Raw genomic sequence first — 24,712 nt, 5'->3', positions numbered from 1 at the left:
AGTAAGCGCCACGTTCTATTTCTATATTCTTACTAAGGAATCAGGTGTGCAGAGGCGTTCTGTTAATTGATTGATTTAAAGAATGAAAATAAACTGATGCCACGATAGATCGTTAAGATCTGTATTGCTTATTATGCGGGCGCCAGACTTTTTGATGTAAAGATTTTTACGTCATGCTCGATACTATATTATGACAGAACCATTATTTATCTTTCTGCGGCAAAATTTGCAACTTGCTTACGAGAGCCACTCATTGAAGAATTGAGTTCAAAAATAAAGCTGAGCATTTCATGCTTGAAGTTCAATTGAATTGACTCTTCCTGTATAAATATGTGATGCATGAGAGCATCGTATCGTTTATATTTATTTTCCACTCAAACGAATGATAATAAAGAGTAAGATCAAAGCGCATCATAAAGCTATTTGAGATAGCGATCAATCTTACAATCGATAGCACCGAGACTGTAAAATTCTGTCGCGTTTTTTTATTGCAACTATCAAATGTAAATACTTTATACCTACGTGTTGGCTTTAGATACAAAAAAAAACAATAAAAGACAGTCGTAACTGTTTCTAAACAAAGCCTGTAAGAATGATTCATCACATTTTTTTAAATCAATGATAGAACAAATTTCAGAGAACTTGTCTTCTTAAATTTTTACGATAAATGTCATGGGCTGTGATTTAAAAATAATAATTTTGGCAACGGTAGTTTAGCTTTGCGTCAAATTCAAATTATTCAATGAAATTCTATGTATTTTACGTAGGTAACCACTATTAATGTAAGATGGCAAAGGTTTGTGCTATGTTTTCATCGGTTTGAAGATTTTCCATCGTTTTTTTGGGTAGGAAATTCTTAGTTGTATACTAAGAATTTTCCACAATAGATAACCAGAAACCGAAATTCTTAGAACCAGTACTAATGAAGAGTTTTAAGATGTTACCGCAGCAAAGAATCATGTCTGTCAGTTATGAGAATGGTAGCGATATTATGAAGATGAGGCAAATATATTATTTTCTCATCCGGATAAAAAATATAGAATGAGTTACGATGACACAGCAACAGTTATCCATTTTAATATACATAAATACTGTTTATACTTACTTTAACATGATACATATAAAGCTTATTCTTACCTACATTTTTGTTTTCTTTATTATTCTGAGTTCATCCATTTTAAGACTGAAGCTATAAAGTTGTTGTTTTGTACATTTCTTTTCGGTGAAATCCAGTAACTCCCCTCAGTAATACTCAGGACACGTAAACTCCAAGTTGTTTTACGACGACATCCGATTTTCAAATATAGTTGAATTAAATAAAAAAGGTTAACACCAACTTAAAGGCAATTTACGCCTGGAGGTGAAGAAAAGTCTACGAAAATTGTAATTACTTACTTGAAACTGTTAAGTTTTTTGTATCGTAAAAAATATTTAAATTTTTTAAGCTGGATTAGTATCTTATCTACCAGACTTTTATTATATTCGTGTTGACTTTTATCACTTTCTTTCATTTGTGAGCTGAGGCGCCCGTAGCCAGTTGCGCTCACCGGTCGGTAAACGATCTGTGGGTTAAGCAAACCTTGGCGCGGTCATTCCATAGATGGGTGACCGCATAGTGGTATTTGAACAGGGCGTCTCCGTGCTTCGGAGGGCACGTAAAAAGTCGGTCCCGGTTGTTGTCAATAAGATAACAGTCGTTAAGCCACGTCAAAGGCCTTCGGGCGGTTTGAACAACTTTGACACTAGGTTGACCACTAACCATACGATAAGAAGAAGAATTTGTGAGCTCGCTAGTTATAAAGTCAAGTTATATACGTATTATAAGTTTGTTTAAGAGGTTTCAAGTCCACAGACAGATTTCATTTAATTTTGTCGGTAATACCTCAATAGCTATCGAAAATTAGCGAAACGACATACCATCTTACATATGTTATTTTTTTAATAATATCACAGTTACCATGTTTCAATATATCGTTGATAACAGTAAAAAGCAGGGTTTTATACAGTAAAGCGCAAATCGAACTCAATCTTCGGGGTGTAGTACGAGCGTGTCATGACGCCACAAAGGCGAATGAATATCTCCGTGACACGGACGACATGTCTCCAACACGTACCGAGTATTGCAATACGAATGACATAATGTACGTGATACGGCGATACCATGAGTGCTTTTAAATGTTGCGATCGCATGAACAGAACATCCCTCGAATAACAGAGCGCGACAAATATCCTAGGCTTTGTTCCCTTTTAAAAGATTCTCCTGTATTTGTATTGCTAACAGCTGCTGAAGCTTGCTTCTCTCGTAACATGTAAAACACTTTATGAACAGAAATGTTTTGCAATTTTGCTCCTACAGCCGGTGTGTAATTATGGCCTCTCACTCTAATTGTACCTACCAAATATTTTGTAAGAACTTTTTCATTTTGACGTAATATTTCAAGAGGCGCTCATTGTAAAACATGAAATAAAGAAAATGGAAATCTCACCAAAACCCGAAAAAACACTCAGTTTTATCTGAGCCGTCACGGCTACTTTTCGAATTTTCCTTATTTGTGTACCTTAGTAATGCGTTAAGCAATAGAATTGTTTTTGCACATCCGATATCCTTACTTTACTAAGCTAAAATGTCCTCTCGTTTGTTTTTATTAAGTTTTGGGCGCAGGCTTACAAATGCTCTTTATTAAATTTAAAACGGAAACCACGTTACATTCTTTTAATACTGCGGGTACTTATCTTTAAGAGTTATCTAAAGAAAATTATTTTGCAGAAAATTAATAATCTAATCGATGTTATTGAAATACCACACCTTTAAAGGTATCTAGCATATTTTAGAGTACCAAAAAAATAATGACATTCATTTCATTTTATTTCTCAAACTGAGAAGAAATTTAATAAAGAAGAAGAGTATAATATAGGGATGGTAACACAAATAGAAGTCTCTTAAGGAGTAAATATTTGTGCATCTCATATCGTTTGTTCGATGGACGGCGTATACTTTTCATGAAAGTCAATTGATCTTGTAACAAGTATACCTACTTCTTTATATTAAACGTTATGATATTACGATTCGCGAGTTTGGATTAATTTTTACAACATGTCAAACACGAAATATGTAGTAGGGATTTGGAAACATTTTAATACTTGAAGCTCTTTAACTATAGATTTAACTGCCTTATGTTTCTTACCAGATTAATAAAGGTAATTTACAGCATAGTTTACCTACGATTTAGTCGGTGGAAAATTATTTTCCCGGGTAAAAACCATTCTTTGCGTTAATCTAGATTAAAAAATACCTGTATGTACTATAGCATTGAGTAACAAACATCCCGCCAAACAACCACACTTGTCTAGTTAGATTAATACAATGCTATTTCTTCTAACCTCTTGGCTGCTACAGCTACTGATGAAAGTACAACAGTATAACTGTGTAAAGAAGCTTACTTAGTTGAGTGGTAATTTTCACATACAGTACGGGCGAGTGATACGCAGCTGTGGTTTATTGCTGGGCCCGTATTTACGATCCTCTGCGATCTTAATAAACAGCACGCGCTCCAGAGACCACTCACTGCGCTACCCGAGTACTACACTCTTCAGTCCACAATCGTACGCTTTAAAGTAACTGAATAACCGAAGAATATGACAAACAAATTGCCTCAATCCGCAAACCTGCTGGGAGACTTCAGAATAACTAGCTATTGTTGTCACTACACGACTAAAAAGGATTTATTTGTCCCTGCTGTAAGTTACGTACTGAATTTGTGTACACAAGTTCTACTCGTACTACATTCTCATTAGAGACTGTGCGAGGTGTGGGTATAAATAAATTAACGTTGAATCATGTCTTTATTTGAGATTTGAGTTTTCTTCACCTGAGACATATCAAGCTAATTTTAAATACTTTTTAATTTAATCTAAAGTTTCTAGAGTATTTTTAAGCTGACACATTGAACAACAATTGTGTCGAGTATCCATCCCCGTAGTCAAGTAAAGTTAATTAAAGTAGACCCTTAGATGACTAAAATAGCTTTGACACGTTGAATGTCATGAAAATAAAACTGAATGGTCTCAAGATACTACTGAATTCTATTTAATCTTTAGAGCGAATAGAAAACGTACCATTTAAAATTGAACGTAACATTTTTCTCGTAAGACAAGTGCCTTTGATATTTTAATCAGTTGGTCGTCTACAAAAGCCGAGTGGTATCAAAATAGCTAAGCGCAAAAGGGCAACACGATAGCACGAAGACGAACCGGAAATTCAAAGGAAAAGGATAAGAAACGTAAACGTTCCGAGACAAATTTATATTTCTCTAGAGAAATGTGAATTACCACTATCCTGTGTGGTATATCCGAAATATAAACATATTTTGTGAAGATTTAGTAATGCGTACACAGTATATGAATAAACGAAAATTCTGCGCAGAGTTTACCGTCGTTAGGCTATCCCAAAAGAACGCTCCTTTTTAGAGGCAAAATAGATTGTAGTTGTTTTGTATTCTTGATGTTTTAATTACAATAAACCTATGTATAAAATAATTTTGTATTATTTCAGGTTGTATCTGTAGTCTAATTACGTTTTTTTTTATGAATTAGGCTGATTTACATTGGTGGTTTTTGTCCGAAACGGTAAATATTATTTACAATTCTATTGAAATATGTATTATAGTAATGACAAAAGTTTACATTTAATTTGTTTTTTAGTGGAAGTTATAATATAAACGAATTTTATTTTTTAAAATACTCATAGATCATAAGTATTTACCGACGGATAGAAACGTTATCCTTTCTTGTTAGTTAGTTTGTAAAACCTAACGGGATAAATGAATAGGTGTTTAAAGTCTTTACATTAAGGTGCTAACTTTAGCAAAATTTGGATGTTAGTTTGAATATTTACTTGATATTAGAACTAACAACAAAATTATGTGGCTTAAATAATATTGAACAATGGACTAACCTTGCGATTGCTCTTGAAGACATTGCACTTGAAGACGTTGGTGGCGCCGTCCCGAGCGATGTACGAGAAGATCTTCAAATCAGAGCTGTCGTGAGACACGTAGAATATGCGGTATATCGGGTGGTGCATTATCTCAGTCTCGCTCGTCGTGCTCGTCTTGCTCCCGCGACCAAACAGTTTAGACCCCGTGCTCTTATGCAACAAATATAATAAATAAATAAATTTAACCCATTTATTTCCCATTGCAGGGCAAGGGTCTCCTCCCGTAATGAGGGAGGGTTAGGCCATGAGTCCACCCCGCTGGCCAAGTGCGGGTTGGGAGCAACAAATATAATGTTGTGAAAACAATTGCAAACTCCTCTTTACAAGTACAATTGCGATTTTTGTTTGGTTTTTTTCTATTCGTAATACTCGTGCATCCCGACAACCATATGTTTGAACTCTACATTTTACTAACGCGACCCGTTAAAAGCTTCGTGTTATTTTAGACCAAAATTAATTTAGTAAAAGGCTTTGAGATTATAATGTTGGATAGCAAAGATTTCTGTAACCTACATATGTGACGACAATTCGTATAAAAGGATAATGGGACTCTATCGACGTTAAGAAATAGCTCTCAATTAGCTTCTTGACAGAAACGTAATTAGAAGCCATCATTTGGGAATACCGATAACAGTACAAGGGGATATTGCCTTTCATTCGTGTATATTCGGGGATTCGAATATGTGAAAAGACTGACAAAAACACTGTTCTATTTAACGGGTCACGTGGTTCTTTAGTTTGTGTTGTTGTTAATTTATAAGTTTACTTATTGCTAAACGTTAGTAAGAAAATAAACTTAAGCCTGTCAAAAAATGTATCTAAAATTTAAATCGTACAAGAAATAACTAAAGATGTATAAAGAAACCTGAGAATCACTAACATTTTTACACTAAAATGTATCTACATAATTCCATTATTACTATTCGCAAAACTAAGAGAAATTTTTACAAGGAAGAGCGGAACAGAAATCTGCAAAGAAATGAAATTGGGAGTTTTGGATGAGTGGACTGAGATGATTTTTCCGGCAGTGTCTAACAATAGACTGGTATAACAATAGCTGTTCGTCACATCGCTGCTCCTTTAAGGCACCAGGTTGACAACCGTCTATAATAGCCTGCCATGATTAATGATCATGGAGTAAAAATCGCAACCTCCACTCACGCCCCCATTGAGGATGATATAGAAAAAGTGTGGGCGATAATGTACTACCTACCGTATATTTAAGCTTACAAATATTACATTTTCTAGAAAGCGTGAATGTATCGACGTCATCTTAATGCCCTTTTATGGCACTGTAGATGTCATAAAAAGGGACAATATCTAACGAGACAAAAAATAAAGTATCTAGAGAGAAAACTGAAATACGCTAGAAGCTAAATACAAACACGAAAGATGCATTTATATCGAGTAAAAAGATTCTATTTCTGATGTAAAACCAACATTTTTCTTCGAAACGTTTGTAAGGATAAAAGGCATCTTTCTGAAAAATTTCCTCAAACCGAGTAGTGAATTGTAGAATTTATGAGCCAATGATATATGAATGGAGGGATCGATGACATAAAATTACAAAGACCGGGATAGGGAGCAGTAGATGTATAAAGGAATTTATGAGCTAGGGAGAAAAAACTATTCGATTTAGGTATCTCTATTATATCTTAACGGTATAGGGCTGTCTTATATTATTAAAACCCGTTATTCAATGTTATATTGAAAAAAATACGTTAAAAGTAATTCTAAGGCTGCATCAAGACACATGATTTGCCGCGAATCTAAATGTAACTTTCAAACAAATTCGTCGAAGTTTTCAATTTAACTTCAGACCGCGTTGAAGCGAGTCGATGTAAATTATCGGAATTTCATGAATAAAAAGGCCAGTGCATTAAAGTTTCGAATATTATTTTAAGCACCCTTTCAATTTTGACGTTTGTTTTGACTTCTTGGAAATAATGGAGATACGAATTAACCGGAATGGTTATTTTAATTAAATTTTACTAACGTTTCAAAACTAAACTGCTCAACTAGAGCACACATTAAACTTTTGTTTTATTGTAAGTAGATAAAGCTTACCTATAATTCTCGAATCTACTAGTAAGATAGTTCTAAACTGTGCCAGAGTATTATCATGTTTGATTTCTTTAAGGTTTCCTTTATCCTACTTTTGTAGGGGCGTAAGATGAGAAAAATAGATGTGCTCTAAATAAATAAGGAAATTGGAATGACCTAAAAAATGTTTACAAACCTTGGTCTTCCTCTTCTTGCTGCGGGTTGAGATCCGGACACCGTCAGTCGACACATCGACGGTCACCTTGCGTTTCTTCACACCCCTCGCCTTGAACTCATACTGCGAAAAAACAACCTCATTGATAAATAGTTCATTATTGAAGCTCAAAGAGCATCATTAATTGCCGTAGTAAAAGCTTGCGTGTGTAATTAAAGAACATGTTGAAGTTTCCTACAAAAGTATAATTACTAACGTGGTTGCCTTCCTCAGCCTCAACAGATAATTTAACTCAAAGAAAAACGAGCTGCTAAAATTATATCTCGGTTGTAACTGCTATTAAAGTATCTGTATGATGTATTTTATTATGATATACGAGTACTTTCCCAGTAGTATTTTTATGGGGCTACATCCTTATCCGCGCCTATAAAGTTGCGTTAACGTCTTTGAATTGTCACTGAGAACGTTGCAAATACGGTTGACAGATAACATTTTACGTTTATCATCGAATGGTTTTTCATAAGACTTATATTTCCAAAATATAACTGGGTAAATTGTTTTATTATTTACTCAAGTGCCATCTTTTCAGATTTTATAATATCATTAAGTTATTTTTTTTACCGTCGAAGGCCTATAGTCATAATATTGTAGTAAATATTTATTTTCATTTACGTTCGACTCTTGTTTTTACACATGAGGAATATTGCAATAATGGTTTTGTTGTCTGTCTGGAATCTAGATATATCCATCCACTATCCAGGCTCTTAAAGCAAATAGAATAACAATAAAATGTGATTTTTTTAAAACCGCCAGCACCTTATCCGCATCTATCAAGTGTGTTTGGCGTTATGTCATAATAAGTTTGTGACGAGGGTTCCTGAATGTCGGATAACTCTCACAAAAATAAAGAGTATTTCTGAGATTATATCGGAAAAAGGCATTTGTCATAACGGTGTAGTACTTTGGCAAATTGCTGGCTTGTTTATCTTTGAGATGAGTGTAGAGGACGGTTCATAGAGTTCAAGCAAGTGATGCATCATCGACGTTAACATTCTGTTATCTAATTACTATCGCGAAATCTGCAGAAGCATCCATGGTGTACTCAGGTAATAATTTTTTAGGTAATAGTTTTTGAAATCCATGTCGTAATCCTGCGTGATATGTATAGGATTGAAGTATATGAAGTTGTGCATGTAGGCCATTACATACTCACCCACGTGAAACATTACGCAGAATGGCAGCAACTCATTACTTAGAAGCAGAATAATTTCGTGAATATGTAAGTTGCGAACAATTAGCCAGCCTAATAAGCTGAGAGGATTTTACAAAGACCTCTAAGAGGGTTAGATAGAATATTTTACAACACTGTTATCTAATTTTAATATTATAAATTCTTGGAACTGTGAAAACCGTTTTTATTGCGATCTCAAAAGCTATTTTTGAATCCAAATTGAATTTTGTTTCAGGAGGCTATGTCTAATTAAGTCTTAATTAAGATATCTAAATTTTAAATTAGCTTGCGCCCTTTTTTAAAGAAGCACGGTCGTCGACTTGTTATTTGTTTTTCCCAAAATACTTAAGTAACTACGTTATAAATAGAAAGGAGTAAAGTGCCCTACCGTATAATTAAAATGTAACCAATGTTTAAAACGAGTATAATTGATTTCAGCCACAGTTTTACGAGGACATGACCACGGTTTTTATAGTACCGTCTGACGTCATGGAAAGAAAATGCGTTGGGTATTCCTGTCTTATAATTAGTTTAAGCGTTGATGGCTTGATCAGAGGACTGCGTTCTATTTATTTTCATCTTTAGTGTATTTCAATATTTATGCTTAATTTATACGTATAGCTAAAGCCGAGGATCAGTTGTGACGACGCAAGTCGATAATTGTTTTGTTGGTCAGTTGGCGGTCTCTGTTTGGTGAACGTTGTTTGACTCGCGTGGAAATAATGAAGTTCACTGTTAGTACTGTGCAGTTGCAAACCCGTATTGGTCAATAGATTGGAATTGTAGTTGGAAACAAAGCCACTCGGATACAATGAATAAAGAGTAAATAAATAATATATTTACTAGGACTTACTATTTATTATTGCCTTTTAAACAACAAGTCCGCATGGGTTCATAATGCCTTGTTTTATTTATTGCTTTTGTTTTATAAGAATGGTTGATTTCAACTAATAAATACGAATTAAACCCACGGTAAAAGTATTTGGTATAACGCCAGTACGTAGTTACTTGAAGGTCGATGCGTTTTTTCTCGCAGTGTGTAAATAAGTTAATTTATATTCACGTAAAGTGTCACACCGCGGATGATATTCATATTTCAAAGTAACACGATCGTCCCTATTTCGACGCACACGCTGTATAATGTACCCTACTCCATCCCCTGCCAATATTATCTCCTATCTGAGTTCAAAATGTTTGCACAAAATATTTGTAACTGGCGGATATTAAGGAAACATTGGCCTCCTACGTTAATTGAAGCTAACAGCCCCTACGCTGCCAAAACTGGAAAATTCGAATATTTTCAAGAAACAAATCCGTTTGGTTTCACAGCCACTTTCGGGTTTATTTCGCGGCAAATCGGTTTTTTCACGGGCGATAAAACAAAGACCATTGAGTATTTCTCGTTCTCTTCTAAAAATATGTTAAATTTATTTACGAATTTATCAAATACCTTTTTCCTTTTAATATGTGTAATCTTAACCTGAACAAATAACTGTATGCAATGAAATGAAGAAAGAAAGAAACATAATAGAGAAACTAAACAGGCACATAATTTAGAAGATCACTTTTGCTATGAATAAAAGCGAACAACAATAAGCCGTACTAGGTAATAACGCCGCATACCGGAGAGCTTTACAAACATGGAAATCACGTGTGGAGGGTATAATGAGACCGGAAAACTATTAATAGATCTGAAAAACATTTTCTTTGCCCCTTAATGCGTGTAGAGCTAATATTGTATTCGAGATTAATTAGGTCAGCGAAATAAAAGATATAAAAATAATAAACTTATTACATTCCACTTGTATAACATCTTACTTTTCTTTTTATATTAAGCCGATGGAGAAAGGATGTTTATGAATTGATTTGCATTGTGTATAAATCAGTGAAAAAGCTTTCCATCTTCAACTGGATAGGACAGTAGCCTCTTAAAAAATGAAATACTGTATACAAACTAGTATTAATAACTTTCAGCCCGGGTTGAAACCTCTTGCGTTTCTGTGAACCTCAAAATATTTACAGCATATAAACTTTTCAAACGAATAGTTTCGGTGTTCGGTAGCACGGTGCCGTTAAAACATCAGGCATATTTTAAAAATAACATTGTAAATAAATCTTATTATATTAAAAATAAAAAAGTTTTACTTACAATACCAAATAACTTAAAAGACAAAAGATCTCAAAAATAATAAACATTTATTGTTTCAAGTTTCGTTTTATTAAAGTCAACGTATTTGCTCGCATGATATTACTGCACAAACAATCTCTTTTCTTATTAGACTCGCAACTAAAAAATAAAAAATGCTCTCGGATAGAAACGCGAAACCAATTGTGGAAACGCCAGGACAAATTGAAGGAGGGGAAGCAAAATGGTCGGTATGTATATTGTCGCCATTACACGATTCTATGAAGAGACTTTTGCGTCGGTATTAATGTAGCATGAATACGGTTTTTGACAATTTATTTCTTGGATTTCCTGTGACAATTTGTAGAATGAGACTATTGCTATGTATGAATTTATCTCTTATTCTTATGTTCACACAAATACATATTATCCTCTCACGTTAGGAATCTAACTTCCCCCTTTTTTGTATGAGTATGAATTCATGTTGTACAGGCTCCTCTTGCTAATCTTAACCAGCCTAAACCTAACATCGGTGGAGTGCGGATGTGTGTATAATTCCTTGTAAACCGTTTGTCTGTAACAATAAAATTCTGAAAATTGCTAGCAAAGATATGTCTTCAATTTATAAAACTTCGTTTAATATATGAATATTGCGATACTTTTCTCCACAACCTCAAATTACGTTAAACTGTGTCTGAAATTTAATAGTCTCATAAAAGCTCTATTTTCTTGTACTACACAATGTAAAATTACCGACGAAGCTTAGCTAAATCAATTTTACGACCAAATGGCGGGTAGTAGGATCTTGTTTTGCTTTGTTAAGTATTCCAGCGAGGGCAATTAGTTCGAAATTAGTCTAGCCTAGTTATCTGTTGTATTAGGAAACTATTATTTAGTATTGGCCAAATATTTGAGGTTTAAGTCAGTAAATGTGTGCTGGGTTTAGGGTTTACTCAGTAAAATTAAGGCATTACATACTTCATGTTTATTGTTTGGGAGGAAAATACGATTCAAAAGAATTTCAAAGGCAAAGGCTAATTTTACATCTCTTTCTATTCTTTTGTGCGAAATTTTCTTTAATTTATTCATTTCCTGTAGATGTTTTGAGGAGAACCTACTTACGCACGAAACGGAATGAATTCGTAATATGATTTGACATGCAATCTGGGATGACAAGATTTAGTTCCTAAAAATATCCGTAGATTTCATAATTTGACAGATCAATTTAGACTTTATGCACCGCATTTAAATTTGATTGTGTCTAACATTTGAATAAAATTACTTTACTTCGTACAATTACCGTAAGAGCACCGAAATGCATTGGTAATAAAATTCCTTTAAGTTACTTTTAACCTAGAACCTTTTTGGTTGCGGTAAAATTGAGTAGCTGAGGCTGTAAGTAATTGAAATTTTGCAAGAGCTGTGCAAATGTGCACTCACATTATCACACATTAGCAAGTAAAGAGCCACCACCAGGAATACTTCTATAAAGATTTGCAATTCCTGCTGCAATCAGCTGCAGGCTGCAGCACTACTATATTAATTTCTTGTTAAAAATACGATTATTTTCATTCCCATTAAAAAGCAGGAAGCGATCAGCACTAGACTTAATAGTCGATTATGACATTATTCGCCGTTCTAGAGGAAATTTAGTTTGCCGAAAGGAAATTTGTTCTCTAAAGGAAAATTTCCATTTTAATATTGAACGAAACTGCGGGGATAATACCCGTTGGTGCTCTGTTTTCATCGCGAAGCTGTTTATATGAGGGTTATACGTGAAATATGTTCGGGACGTAGGGTGTGCTGTGTACGGTTTTGTAAACTTACGCGAACTCGGCGCATGGCGGCGACGATCTCCACGCGGCTAGTCGGCCTCGGCACGTCCATGGTCCCGATGTACTGCAACAATAAATAAGCATACATTAATCTTTGTTTCAAACACATTATTACAAAATTGTTGTTTTCCTATTACTGTTAAAAACATAATATTGCAAGTCAACTAAACAATACTTGGTATAATTTCCCAACGAAAATATAGAATACGATGTTTAACAAGAATTTCCAATATAATATGTCTGAGTAACAAAACAAAAGGCTTGACTGAAATACAACTAAATAGCTGTGAAATATTAAATTACGAATGAACCACTAAACAATTATACGATACGCCCCTTGCCCCTTAGTTGCGTTGAAAGAATGAAACCATTAAAATCAAGATACAAAATCCCGCAAACGGAGTAGGTATACAGCACACCTGGTGAGTGAGGTATGCGGTTAGTTCACTTAAATCTTTTATCTCATAGTGCGTTCGTATCACGTGCGCCCGTACATGTGCTGCGAGCATTATAATAAGATTATATCTGTGTCAAAGATCCTCGGTTATTTATTTAAATCGAGCTCTAAATCGTAACGCCGACCTGTATTTAATACTGAAAACTCACATTTTATTCTTTCATATCTGAAATTGAATATGTAATTTGCAATAAAAGTAGAAAGGGTGGAACGTTTATATTCTATTTTCTGCACGATGTAGGCTGTGGATTGTCCCAAATTTAATCCCAGTTAAGGGCGAAAGAAATTTATTAGGGTGGTACCTTATTACGAGCGATTCTTTGAAGTATTCATGAAAGGTATTCGAAATCAATTTATCAGATGCAAAAAGAGTAATTGACGAGATTAAAGTGGATGTCTAAGAAATGAAGGATACATTTTGTTGAAATGTTGCGTACTATACTGTATAATATCTGTAAAGTATGCAAATTATACGTAAATTTGTAGGTGTACAATAACATCTTCATTATTAATAAGGTAAGGATCAAAGTCATGTTAACATTTATTATAGAACTCTAGTAGAATCTGCCGAACAGACGATTTTTAACTGCGTTAATATTTTTAGGCAATAAATTAAAACCCAGCTCCACAATATTGTCTCTTAATTGTGTAAATAACTGCTTTTACAGAATCAACGTAAGTATTCATTATGCAGATTGCAGGTATGTAGTTTAATCATTGAACAAATTTCCGTTCAATTTTACCACGGGTTTCAGTTTTTATTGGCTCATCATGATTTTACTTCTTTTAAATACACTTATTGGTATCTCGTATTTTAAAGAACCTACTAAAGCTCTATTTCCGAAACATCATAGTCTGTTTTGTGGAGGCAATCCATCATCATGACAGCGGACACAGTGCTGCCAAATACGACACAGATGTGAACACATTTTCACAGATTTTTTTATGGCATATGCGAGTTGCTACGAGAGATGCATTTTTAACAGGCAAAGACACCAGCGGCCCGATGCACCAAACGTTCGCAGAATTCGCTGGCTATGAATCGTATTTATGTGTACTTATTCTAAATTAGAAGACAAGGCCTATTCTTTCATGCTCTTTTGTCCGTGAAGGCCTCTTCAGATAAACGGTTTTATGTCAACATCAACAAACAAACAAACCTTTGCTCTTTATTATAATAGAACCTACGCTAACTGGAGCGCTCGCTATCCGCCGCAGGGTGCAAATCTTGGAGCTTGACCTCTTTGAGATGTTTGTAGACAGCCTTTCAGGTGCCTCGTTGCTTAGAATACTCGGAATTACTTTGACTACTGCTGAAATGCCACCTTTATAACCCACCGTCACACTATGTGTGAGGGCTTTGCACGTTCGTCTCGCTGTGTAGTTCCTAGGTAAGTCCTTTGGGGTTACTAACTTGGAAACTTGGATGTCTGGCTATTTAAGTATGTACAAGTAGGTAAAATCATATAGGTATAATCTTATTCTATACTAGTGAGTGCACACATGAGCGGTATAAATAACAAGCCATTAATTTTCTAAGTTAGGAAACTTCTTCCTACGTGAGCATGTATTAATTGAGTAATTTTAGAGTTACTCTGTTACCTTTGGTCGAAGGTAATCGAAATGTAGTATAGTTTATGAAAATATGAATCATTAGTTATTGCCAAATTATGTTGCTATAGAGTGTCTCTACCAAGAACAAAACCAAGCGACTATCTACTACTAACAAAATAAACGCAGGTTACTTACATCAAAAGGACACCCTTAAATCAAGCCCATATTAAAAGGAACAAATATTGACTATACTTTGTTTTGTTAAGTAAGTAACATTGACACGTTGAAGAGTGATGTCCCTACTGCCGCCGAATCCAATAAGTCGACAGCGATGTTAAGGAAGAGAAATGTCGTGGTAATTGTAATAAAATGAAGACAAACACAAACGCTTACAAGATTTTCTTCTTATTGACAAACACCAGTTCGACATAATACGAGCTGAACAGACAAGAATTTATTTCTCATTTTACCAATAAAATCACTCGAGCATACGTTATTATCTCATATAACGTATAAAAAAGTAATTTGCTGACTTAATTCCTTCAACGTTACAGTCAAATCTCCTAAATAGCTGCATAATTTATTACGTTAACATCTAACGTCAAACTTTTCTTGTCTACTTTTCATCTACATAATTCTGGAGGTGACAATTTGTCTTTTTAGCTTGCTAATTTTCTCCCACGGGAACAAGATAAATGAGTATACGAAAACAATTATTTTGGTCACTTTTACGGCTTTTTAAATAGCGCCTGCATAATTTGTAAGAGCAAGCAAACGTTTTATGTAATTGCTAACAAATAACAACAGGCGTTTGCACAACGTTAATCGCAAACTTTTCGGTTTTTCTTGTAGTCTTTTAAATGGTTTTCAAACGTGACTTTGTACTTTGTGTCGTCTAAATGATAACAAAAAGAACAAAGCGATTGTTCTTTAGCATTATATTGTTGTGTATCATTAAATTATTATGTCAAATGCAAAATTAAACGTTAATTAACATGCTAGGTACTTAGAATCATTTAACTTTAAAATTATAGCTTTATGTATTTAGTATTACTAGGTATTGTAAAAGGCAAAATAGTTTAGAATATAATATGCACAGTGCAGACAGGTAGCCGCTCATTGCGTATTATAATCTGGAGATATGTTTTATAACCGTCCCATTTCCTTCGTCTCCTTATTTCAATGGATTCGAAACGAAGGGGAAATATTGTATGTTAGCAACAGCAACCTTGAAGTAACATTAAGACATAGCAAACAGAAAATAGATTTTCGCTTTTACTGTTAACACCGCATACCTACTGTGAGCAATTCCACTCGATTTCCGCCCAAAGGAAGCGCCGCTGTAATGTACTTAATGTCGATTTGACTTACGAGAGATTGCACAATTTACTTATAGCACATACTTTTGTTATACTTCCGAAAATGTCCTGTTGTAAATAGATCTCCGATCGATGTTATCAGTGAATTTTATTTTTCTTTCATTATTCATAAGTCTAGAAGCAAACTTAAATTAAATAGCAACATTGAAATAAAAAAAAATATTATGTTAACAAATTTTAATGTCGTCATTTCTTTAACCTGAAAAGCCTTAAGCATTGTTGAATTTTATTAACGTGATTCTAAGACACTGGCTCTAAACTCCATTGTGACAGGCTTTTACATTCCCAAGATGTTCTCATGCACAATATGACGTAACAACAAAATTACGGCAGCTACCCTAAGTCTGGCTTATTATCGTGATGCTTCCACAAAGTGCTCGACAGCACATAGAGACTCCCGGGAGTTTGTATCTGATATCGCGTTCACTTTAACAGAGTGAGTGTGTAACGTGAGCGTGTAACGCGACGAAAGAAAAATGTTAAACTCAATAAACACGCGACTAAAGCTAGCGAACGTTAAAGAAAAATCTGCATGTGACCTTTGAGAAAGTCTGGCAAAGGATCCTCTTTGAGCAAATACTTTTCGCGCCACATTGTCTGTTAAACTCTTACACGTGTGACTACAAAGTAAATTTTATATTAAACGTGGCGCACAACTAAAAGGAGGGTGACTCTCCCCAGTAATTACACAAAAGCGACTAATGCCAGTCAACCGCACGAGCAATCTTCTATAATCTTCATAACTGACGCAATTTCCACGAGAACTAACTTTATCATGAAAGCAACATCCTTATTGACAACATCCTTTATGCGACCTATCTGTCTTACAAATTGATAAAGCAAAGTTTACAAGTATGTCCCGCAGTTTGTACGTCACCCTTTGAATTACAAGTTAGCGGCTAATCGAAGATTAAATGTTCAGAAAATCTAATTGTGTAACTGTCGACAACACATCCCAAAGCACATTAAACACTTTAATCTTCGATTAAAAGCTTGTGTGTGTAGAGCAAATCGTAAAGCGGTTTGTCGGCCGATTAACTAAGTTACCGCGAGTAATTGAGTTGGTGCTTCGTCAGAAACACCCTTGAGTTATGAGCATACAGATTCACGTCTCACTGGGCAAACAACTGTCCGACCACGGACCAAATTCAATTTATTTATGTACCATACTTGAGTCTTTTTGGAAGCCAGATCCAGTAAGTAACCTCTTTTAGAACCTTCTACGTGCGTGTGAACAAATTACTCTATTCAGAGAAATGTTTAGTCGCAAAGCTGTGTTAGGCTTGTGCTGTGCTGCACCCCCATTCGTCTCAATTTGCAGGATCCAAATGTGTATAAAGAGTAAGCGTCGAGTCTAGTTGTGAGTAATGTCGCTGTTAGAGGAGAGGTTATTCACAAAACGGAATGCTCGCAAAAATGTGTTTCTTGAAATATTCAGAACGATCCTGTACAAGTTACCTCGAAGATGAAGATATAGTGCAGTTGCACCTACGTAACATATATGTGTCTGCGAACTATATATTTCTTACCATTGCAAACTAACCCTTAGGTCTAAAGGATCATATTTCAATTATACCTGTTAACAATCAATACGTAGATCTGAATTCAACACAGTTGTTAGGTATCTATTCCATAACAAATCTATTCAACGATATCGATCAAACGTCCGCCTGAATAATATTCGTTTCAACGGGACATAGCTATTGTTCAGTTGAAATGAAAAATATTGTAGATTTTCTAACAGTCGGCTGTCATACTCCACGAATGTTGTAGACTATTTTGGGAAACATTCTACAAAGTTATTGCCGCTTTTTTCAATATTGTTTCATTAAAATTGTTAGTTGTTCTATTAACACAATTAAGATTGCAAGTTAAGATTATTTATTTGACTTAACGTCTTATAGTATAGTGTTTAGGAGTTAAACTTAGAAATAATGCACTAGCAATTAGCAAGTTGCAGTACAAGATTCTTGATTCCAGAACACACCGTCTTAAAAAGATAAAACATTATACTAATAAATACAACGCACGGTCTCATGAAGAATATCGAATCGAACTTCCCGATTTGGAATTCTTTGTACATCCACTTTTTCACTTCGGAAAAGTTTTTTCGTTTTATGTAAATTCAATATTTATGTACCTATGTTTGTTTAACAACTTTCCTCGTTCCCTCTGAAGTTTGCAAAACTGTTGAATCTTTAGACGAAGTATATCAGTGAAGAATTTTACCTATTAAATTAATATTAAGTAAATTGAGTCGGTAATGGATCCTCGATATTTACGTTACAAGTTTATATTGTGAAATACATAACCGCGCCACCACGCACTGTTGCAGGTGCATCGGTGCTTGTCCGCATCTTTTAAAATCCTGTTGGCTTATATTATTCGATACACTGGATTAGGTTTTAGATTAAAATATAATAACTCTGTATGACTTAACATTTACACTCGAGCCATACAAGTTTTACCCGCAATCACGTTTTGAGACTACATTTGGAATAGTAATTGCTATTCTAATTATTGTAGTTTTAATCAAAGACACGAAAGTGATTGAAGACGATCAAGTTATTAACATTCGTGGTTTGACTTCTTAAATTTTGTTTTAACTTCAAAAGCTTCGTCCAACTTTTCGGATTAGGTTTGATTCAATTAAGCTAAATTAAGTGCTGGGCAAATTTAAAATAAGGAAATATTTTGTGTTTAAACAGCAAAATCCGTTTTTGGATTAAAGGATAAGAAGCGTTTTATAAGACTCGTCCATTGTTGAAATGTTAAATTCTATTTGGTTTCAAAAAACCAAATAGAATTAACTGTATATTTAGTAACAAGTGTATAGTATTAATGGTATATGTAGTATTTATCTACGTTATTCATCTCCTCTTTAAAGAGAACAGAATATGTACTAAGATACTATACCTAGAAACGACCACAGACCCATAAATTAATCTTAGACGCAACACAAAGACAACCACACATTGTTGAAATTAGCTAACATAGTTTACGCAACGAGAATTTGTTATTCCCAGAATGATTGTTGTTCACAAAGTTCTGAAGTAGAGCAGACAGTAAAGTCTAGTTTTGGCCCGCTTCTTTAGATCGCTGTGTGCTTACCCTGTCATGCATGCATAAATGAAACACGAAGGAAACTTGCTCAAGTTCAGAAATGAAAATGTGCAATGTATGATGACTAGAATAGCTAATTCCTTCTCCTATATTTTATTTTTAATAATAATATGAAAATGAAGGGTCTATAGTATCTTCGAGAATCCGAAACCAAGCAAGCTATATCTGATTGGTAGTCTTACTATTTCATTATAATTATAAGTATAGGTGTATGCGTTCTAGGTAGGTATTTGGTTCAGAGGCAGATTAAAAAAACTTGAAACTTTGAACATCACTCGTAGCAGAATTTTTCAAGAATGCTCCTCCGCTGGCACAAATATATTATGTAGATTATAAAGGTACAGTCACATTTTGAACCTTATGTTTATGAATGAAAGCATCGAAATTTTCTTAAAAATGAAGTTTCATGCATATTATATGATCTGTGTCTCGGCTGTGTGCTTTATCTCTGTCGTCTAGACAAAGAACATTATTCACACAGCCACCATCGTCCTTCTGCCCTCACATCTGTTTATAAGGGGTAAACGCAATCACTTAATTTTCTATCCACCCCTTGTATCATTTGTCTTAAGATTGATTTCCTTGTAACCGCAAATCTTTACCAATCTATTTCTTATATTGTCAAAGCGCGGAATTTATATGTTTTACATCTTTTATCAGAAATTTTCTCTATTTTCCATTGACAGGTGTAATAAATTAGACGACTTTCGAAACTCTACTCACTCATCATCATTACAAGAGCCTACAAAAGAATTAGCGTTAGTGTAGAAGTGTAGTGTAGAAGTAGCGTTTAGTGGTTTACCTATTTGTTGAGCAGCTAGCATATGGTACCATTTTGCGGGCAATCTATAATACCGTTTAAGCCTAACAGGTTAACCCTGTTAAATCTGAAGAGGTGTTTTGAAGTAATCGGCCGACACTTCATTAACCTGCGTTAATTCGGTAGCGTCTTAACCCAAGCATATAACGATATTTATCTAAGTTATGTATTGAATAGTTTTACAAGAGGAGTTTGTGAAATTTTACTAATTTCCAAAAGAAATGCTTAATTGTTTTGTAATTGCTGCATCATATTACTGTTTTACATCAATTAATGATCCTTTTCGCCACTATGAATAAGACTCGGATAGCTTAGCTTATCAAGTAATGTGCACTTGCTAGGTATCGAATAGATTGTACGTAACACAAACTATATAGGTACTATTAGCTGGCCCGCAATCTTATAAAAAAACACATAAGATAATATTCTTCTTCAGTATTCATGCTCCATTTTATATATTACGACAATATTGTCGGTAATGAATAGAAAAATTAAAAATACTTAAACGAAATCCAGGCCCGGTTGACATCTAATTACTAGAGCGTAAAAATTCTTATATTAAATAGGACGGTGATAAATGACCAACAACAAAATATACAGTTTAAAAGGTTTAAAAAAGAGAACATACGTCTACTGTAAGGTTAAAACTTTGTCGTTCTTGTGCTTTCAAAACTTTATCTTCATGTGACCTACTAAGGTATTTCTTTTACTTGCATGTAAATGAGGGATACTCTCCTGTAACAGTTTCTTTAGAAAAACGGTTGCTTTGATCGATAGATTTAAATGAAGTGCATAATTTAAACAATTTATAGCAACATTTTACATAAATTGTTTATTCGATTGTGATATATTGGTTTTATTGGAACCATGTCTATTGTCCAATTTTTTGTATAATTTTATCTATGTCCAGCTATACACAAACGATATTGGCGAAGACCTTTAATAAATTTAAAACTTTTCCGTTCCGTTTAAATTATAGGTACCCACGAGCAAATTGAATAAATACGTCAAAAAAGCTTTATATTTCTTTACCCACTTTTGGAAATGTCAAATGGCTATCAAAAAGTGGCCGAAATAGCAACCGCGTGGGAGGTAGATGCAGACTGTTTGATTAGGACCGACGTAGACTGCTACGGTTTTTTGCCGTCAAAACACGCGATAACTTGGGCCTGTATTGATCAAGATTCAAGTAGCGATACGGAATCCAATCGAGTGGAGGTCTACCACACGTCACACTCCAGCTCCTGGACGCGTAGGTATAGACGTAGATCGTGCACGTAATTGAACTCACCCAGTATATTCTAGCACACAAAACGACGTAACCAATTACTGGATCAATGGCCATCAAACTTAACCATCAACCACGGACGTTACACATCGCTTGTAACATTCTTACTTTGTAACACAATATGTGTATCGTGTAGTCATAAAGTGCAACATTGTCAAAAAGCTGGTTCCGAAATCCCCGACACAAACTTCCAACATGTAAACTTTATGCATTTTTTCCGTTAAGACGAGAAACAAAGACAACGGTTTTTGCGGAAGTTTATTGTTCACATGAATCTGAATGTGTATATTATAATAATATTCGTCGCATAATTTCAATGATCAAAAATAGCTCTCAAGTTCGGATTTTAAAAGAGGCATTCTAGGCTCTGTAGTTATTATTCCATATTTTACGATTGTGCGATGGGGACCGGTCTCCTTCAAGGACGAATCAAGTCACGACCGTAGCCTACCGACACAGAACTAGACTAAACTGTTGCTTTTATTTATGTGAATGCATTGTTTCAAAATTCTCCTTTATTTATAAGCAAAAAATAAGCTCGCTATCGTTTGTCAGGAAGTATTTTAAACTGGTTTTAAATATTCCACTGTTATTTTGAACTTTTTAATAGTTTGAAACCGAGCTTTAAACAAAATATCAAGGGCAAACGACTGAATTCATGAAATATATTTTTTAATAGAATAGCACTTGTAGCTCAGATGTTTAACCTAAGGTTTTCCTAACTTTAAGGTCTAGCAGCTTGTCGCTTAGTTAATGTGACGAATAATATTCTGATTTGCATTTGCAAACTGATTTGATTTATTGAGATTTTATGAAAACATTTTTTTATATTGTTATAATTTTAATAAAATGGACAGAGGCGAGGGCTTGTTCCAACGAACTCCCTGTTGTTTTATCTGCTTGTCGTCTAATCAGCCGGCGACGACGGACGGGCGTCATGTCAGGGTAATCGACAGTGAAATTGTACATCCCACAGGCCCCAATGAACGCTCACGTTGTCAGTTATTTCTCTTCCCGACATGCCTGACCTCTAATAAATACAGGTGTCCCCACGATACCGCAAATATATTTTGATTGTACGGTTGTTATTTTTGTCGCCAGTAAAATGCAATCAGACATTCCAAACGTGTTTATCATGTTTCATTCTGGTTTCTCGTAAGCGATACTGGCCACAACGTGAAAAAAGGACAAAGACGTAATTGCTCCCAGATATTTTGTACTTTAACAAAAGGTTTACAAGATCTGTAGGGAATCCGTAAAATTGTAACCCTCAGTGAGCCGAGCCGCACTGCCGATGTTCATTTCACGAAAGTTTAACGGCTGTAAGCCGAGTAATTGTCTACAGAAAATAATCAGACTGTAAAGTTTCACTGAGTTAAATCGCGTAAACGACTTTGAAGACCGGGAATCGCGAATTTTATGAGTTGTAGTAAGAGTATCAGAATGGAAAATGTACCAAGTTTCTTATTCGAGCCCGTGCTCAAGAATGGAGATGTATTCTATTCAGGCGACAACCGAGAGTCTATTATTCTCTATCGTAAATATGTTTTCCTTTTATACAGGGAATGTCTTGGAAGATGCTCAAAGGACCCATGCATAATTCAGAGTACATTAAGGTTTCATCTCTCAGATTGCAATGAATACCTGCGTGAAAAACGAAAGTCAAGTCACCGGGCTTGAACATACAGAGTATATGTATACGAGCTTATGTTGACACTACAATAGCACAAGTCAAGGCCACACAAAAGGCAAAACTATGTTTGTTCAACCCTCAGAATGGCAAATGAAACACACCTACGCCCAACGTTGTCATTCAAAGGGAAAATACTTTAGAAATCCAATTATGTACTTCGTCTATCTTTATAATTTATGTCGGCTGTTCTTACGGGTGATTAAACATTTTTCCGAGCAATTTAGATTCTCTGTCGCTGTGTCGGCAGTTTAAGTACCTGCTTGCTACTGCGTGTCAGCGAATTTACGCGGAAGCTGGGGGAGAAGGACACGCGACAGAGTACAGAGTTACAGAGCGCGACGCGCGACGTCCCAACTTGAAACACGGCCATTACAGGTTACTGGTGATTTATATCTTCATAAATATTTTATATAAAAATACAATGGTTTTTTGGTAAAACCACTTTTTCAGAAGGATGGCCAACATTTGTGTATTCTTTGGTGGAATATTCCATAACGAAGATAATATTTAAGAAGCGAGAGGTGTACGCGAGCTAGTTAATATTAAGTACTTTGCACCTTAAGTTCAAAGACAGATATTTATTAAAATTCCACTTCGAGTGAAATATTAATGTGTTTCAAGTATTTTTAATTAAACTTTTAATTAAAAGTGAATTGACTCATAAACCATGTCTCGGCCTATATTTAAACGAAGTGGCGTTCAACAAAAAATACATTATTATGTAGGTTATTAGGCAGATTGACATAATAACAAAATTAAAACTTCATTTTGTTTTTCTTTATGTATCATAAATTTTGATATTTAATACTGATGATGTTTTATTTCAATATTCTATAAAGCATCGTACGTTTTCTATGTGATAGTGCCCTATAGCTAAGTCCTTAATACACGCCAGTTATTACGTAATACTAAGAGGATACCATATTATTTTAGTATCATACTAAATATTAAAATTTAAAAGCAAATATTAATGTCTGGTATAACTATGCGATCATCTATGATTAGTTAAGAATATTTTTATTTCTCTAGATAATCACTAGCAATACAGACGGGTTCTAGGTTATAGAAAATTGCAATCGTAGATAGTCGTTTATGTTAATACGGAGCCGTTAGGTTTGCACGACTGCAGAATTGGCCGCAACTTGCTGACTCATCATTGGCGTAGTTCTCAATTCAGCGAGCTGACTGGACCACTAACTATTACTTCAACAATTGGTCTGCATAGTAGTTGACTAACGAGAACAACTTTTAGTCGAAGTTGCACATTTCGCTTTGCATTACACTGTTTACTTTGTATAATACCTTTTATTCGTAGGTATGCGTCTGCGTATAGTCTAACTATAGTCTATAGTCTGCGTATAGTCTAACTACTTAATTCGTATATTTTTATGTACGTACAGAGTCACGTGCATAAACTGTTTTACGTGACACTAACGCTAGCTTTTATATAAGGTAACGCGTGAACTCTATAACACAGTTTGTACACAATATGCCTCTAATTGAATGCAGTACTAAATTTACTATACAAAGCGGACGGCCAAACGGTGGTAACAAATGTTTAGAGCTTTTCATTAACGCACCTAAACTGGATAGGCTCGGTTTTATAATTAAGCGCTAAAATTTCAACTATCTTTGCACTCTAAAGATGTAATAATAGTAAAGAAAAAAATACCTATAAAACAACAATAAAAATACTTACCTATGAAATTGATGGATTGTTGGACAATATATGAACATAATGGCGAAACCACTGGACTTAGAAGTTTGACATTTTCTTTAGAAATGTTATGAATAGGGTAAGTTAACGCTATGATAGGATTTAAGAAAAATGTAACCTTCCGTTTGACATATTATTATAAATTGCATATGATACACATAATTTTGTTATTAACTTGTATCTAACGTATCATAAAAGTTCTTTATCTTTATACATAGGTACGACTGCACTAGAACTCTTTCCACTGCAATATTTCACTACAATTTTCATTTTCTG

The 24,712-nt window shown here is 34.6% G+C and overlaps 1 protein-coding gene across 3 annotated transcripts in view; it reads right to left on the bottom strand.

Annotated features, from left to right (window-relative positions):
* The window catches only part of LOC142986133 (carboxyl-terminal PDZ ligand of neuronal nitric oxide synthase protein), a 122,861-nt gene that overhangs the window by 29,609 nt on the left and 68,540 nt on the right, over positions 1-24,712 (bottom strand). For 2 of the 3 annotated variants that reach the window (XM_076134414.1, XM_076134413.1), the window contains exons 3-5: positions 12,398-12,469; positions 7,236-7,337; positions 4,955-5,146 (exon numbers count right to left, since the gene is read on the bottom strand). In XM_076134414.1, the coding sequence (XP_075990529.1) occupies positions 4,955-5,146; positions 7,236-7,337; positions 12,398-12,469 (366 nt within the window). Of the gene's footprint in view, positions 1-4,954; positions 5,150-7,235; positions 7,338-12,397; positions 12,470-24,712 lie in introns of all 3 variants that reach the window. The other variant, XM_076134412.1, reaches the window with a different exon arrangement.

This window comes from Anticarsia gemmatalis, chromosome Z (genome assembly GCF_050436995.1).
Source record: "Anticarsia gemmatalis isolate Benzon Research Colony breed Stoneville strain chromosome Z, ilAntGemm2 primary, whole genome shotgun sequence".
In the NCBI taxonomy this organism is placed as follows: Eukaryota; Metazoa; Arthropoda; class Insecta; order Lepidoptera; family Erebidae; genus Anticarsia; species Anticarsia gemmatalis.
Note: the sequence above shows the minus strand (reverse complement) of the source record. Positions and strands in the feature narration are given on the sequence as shown.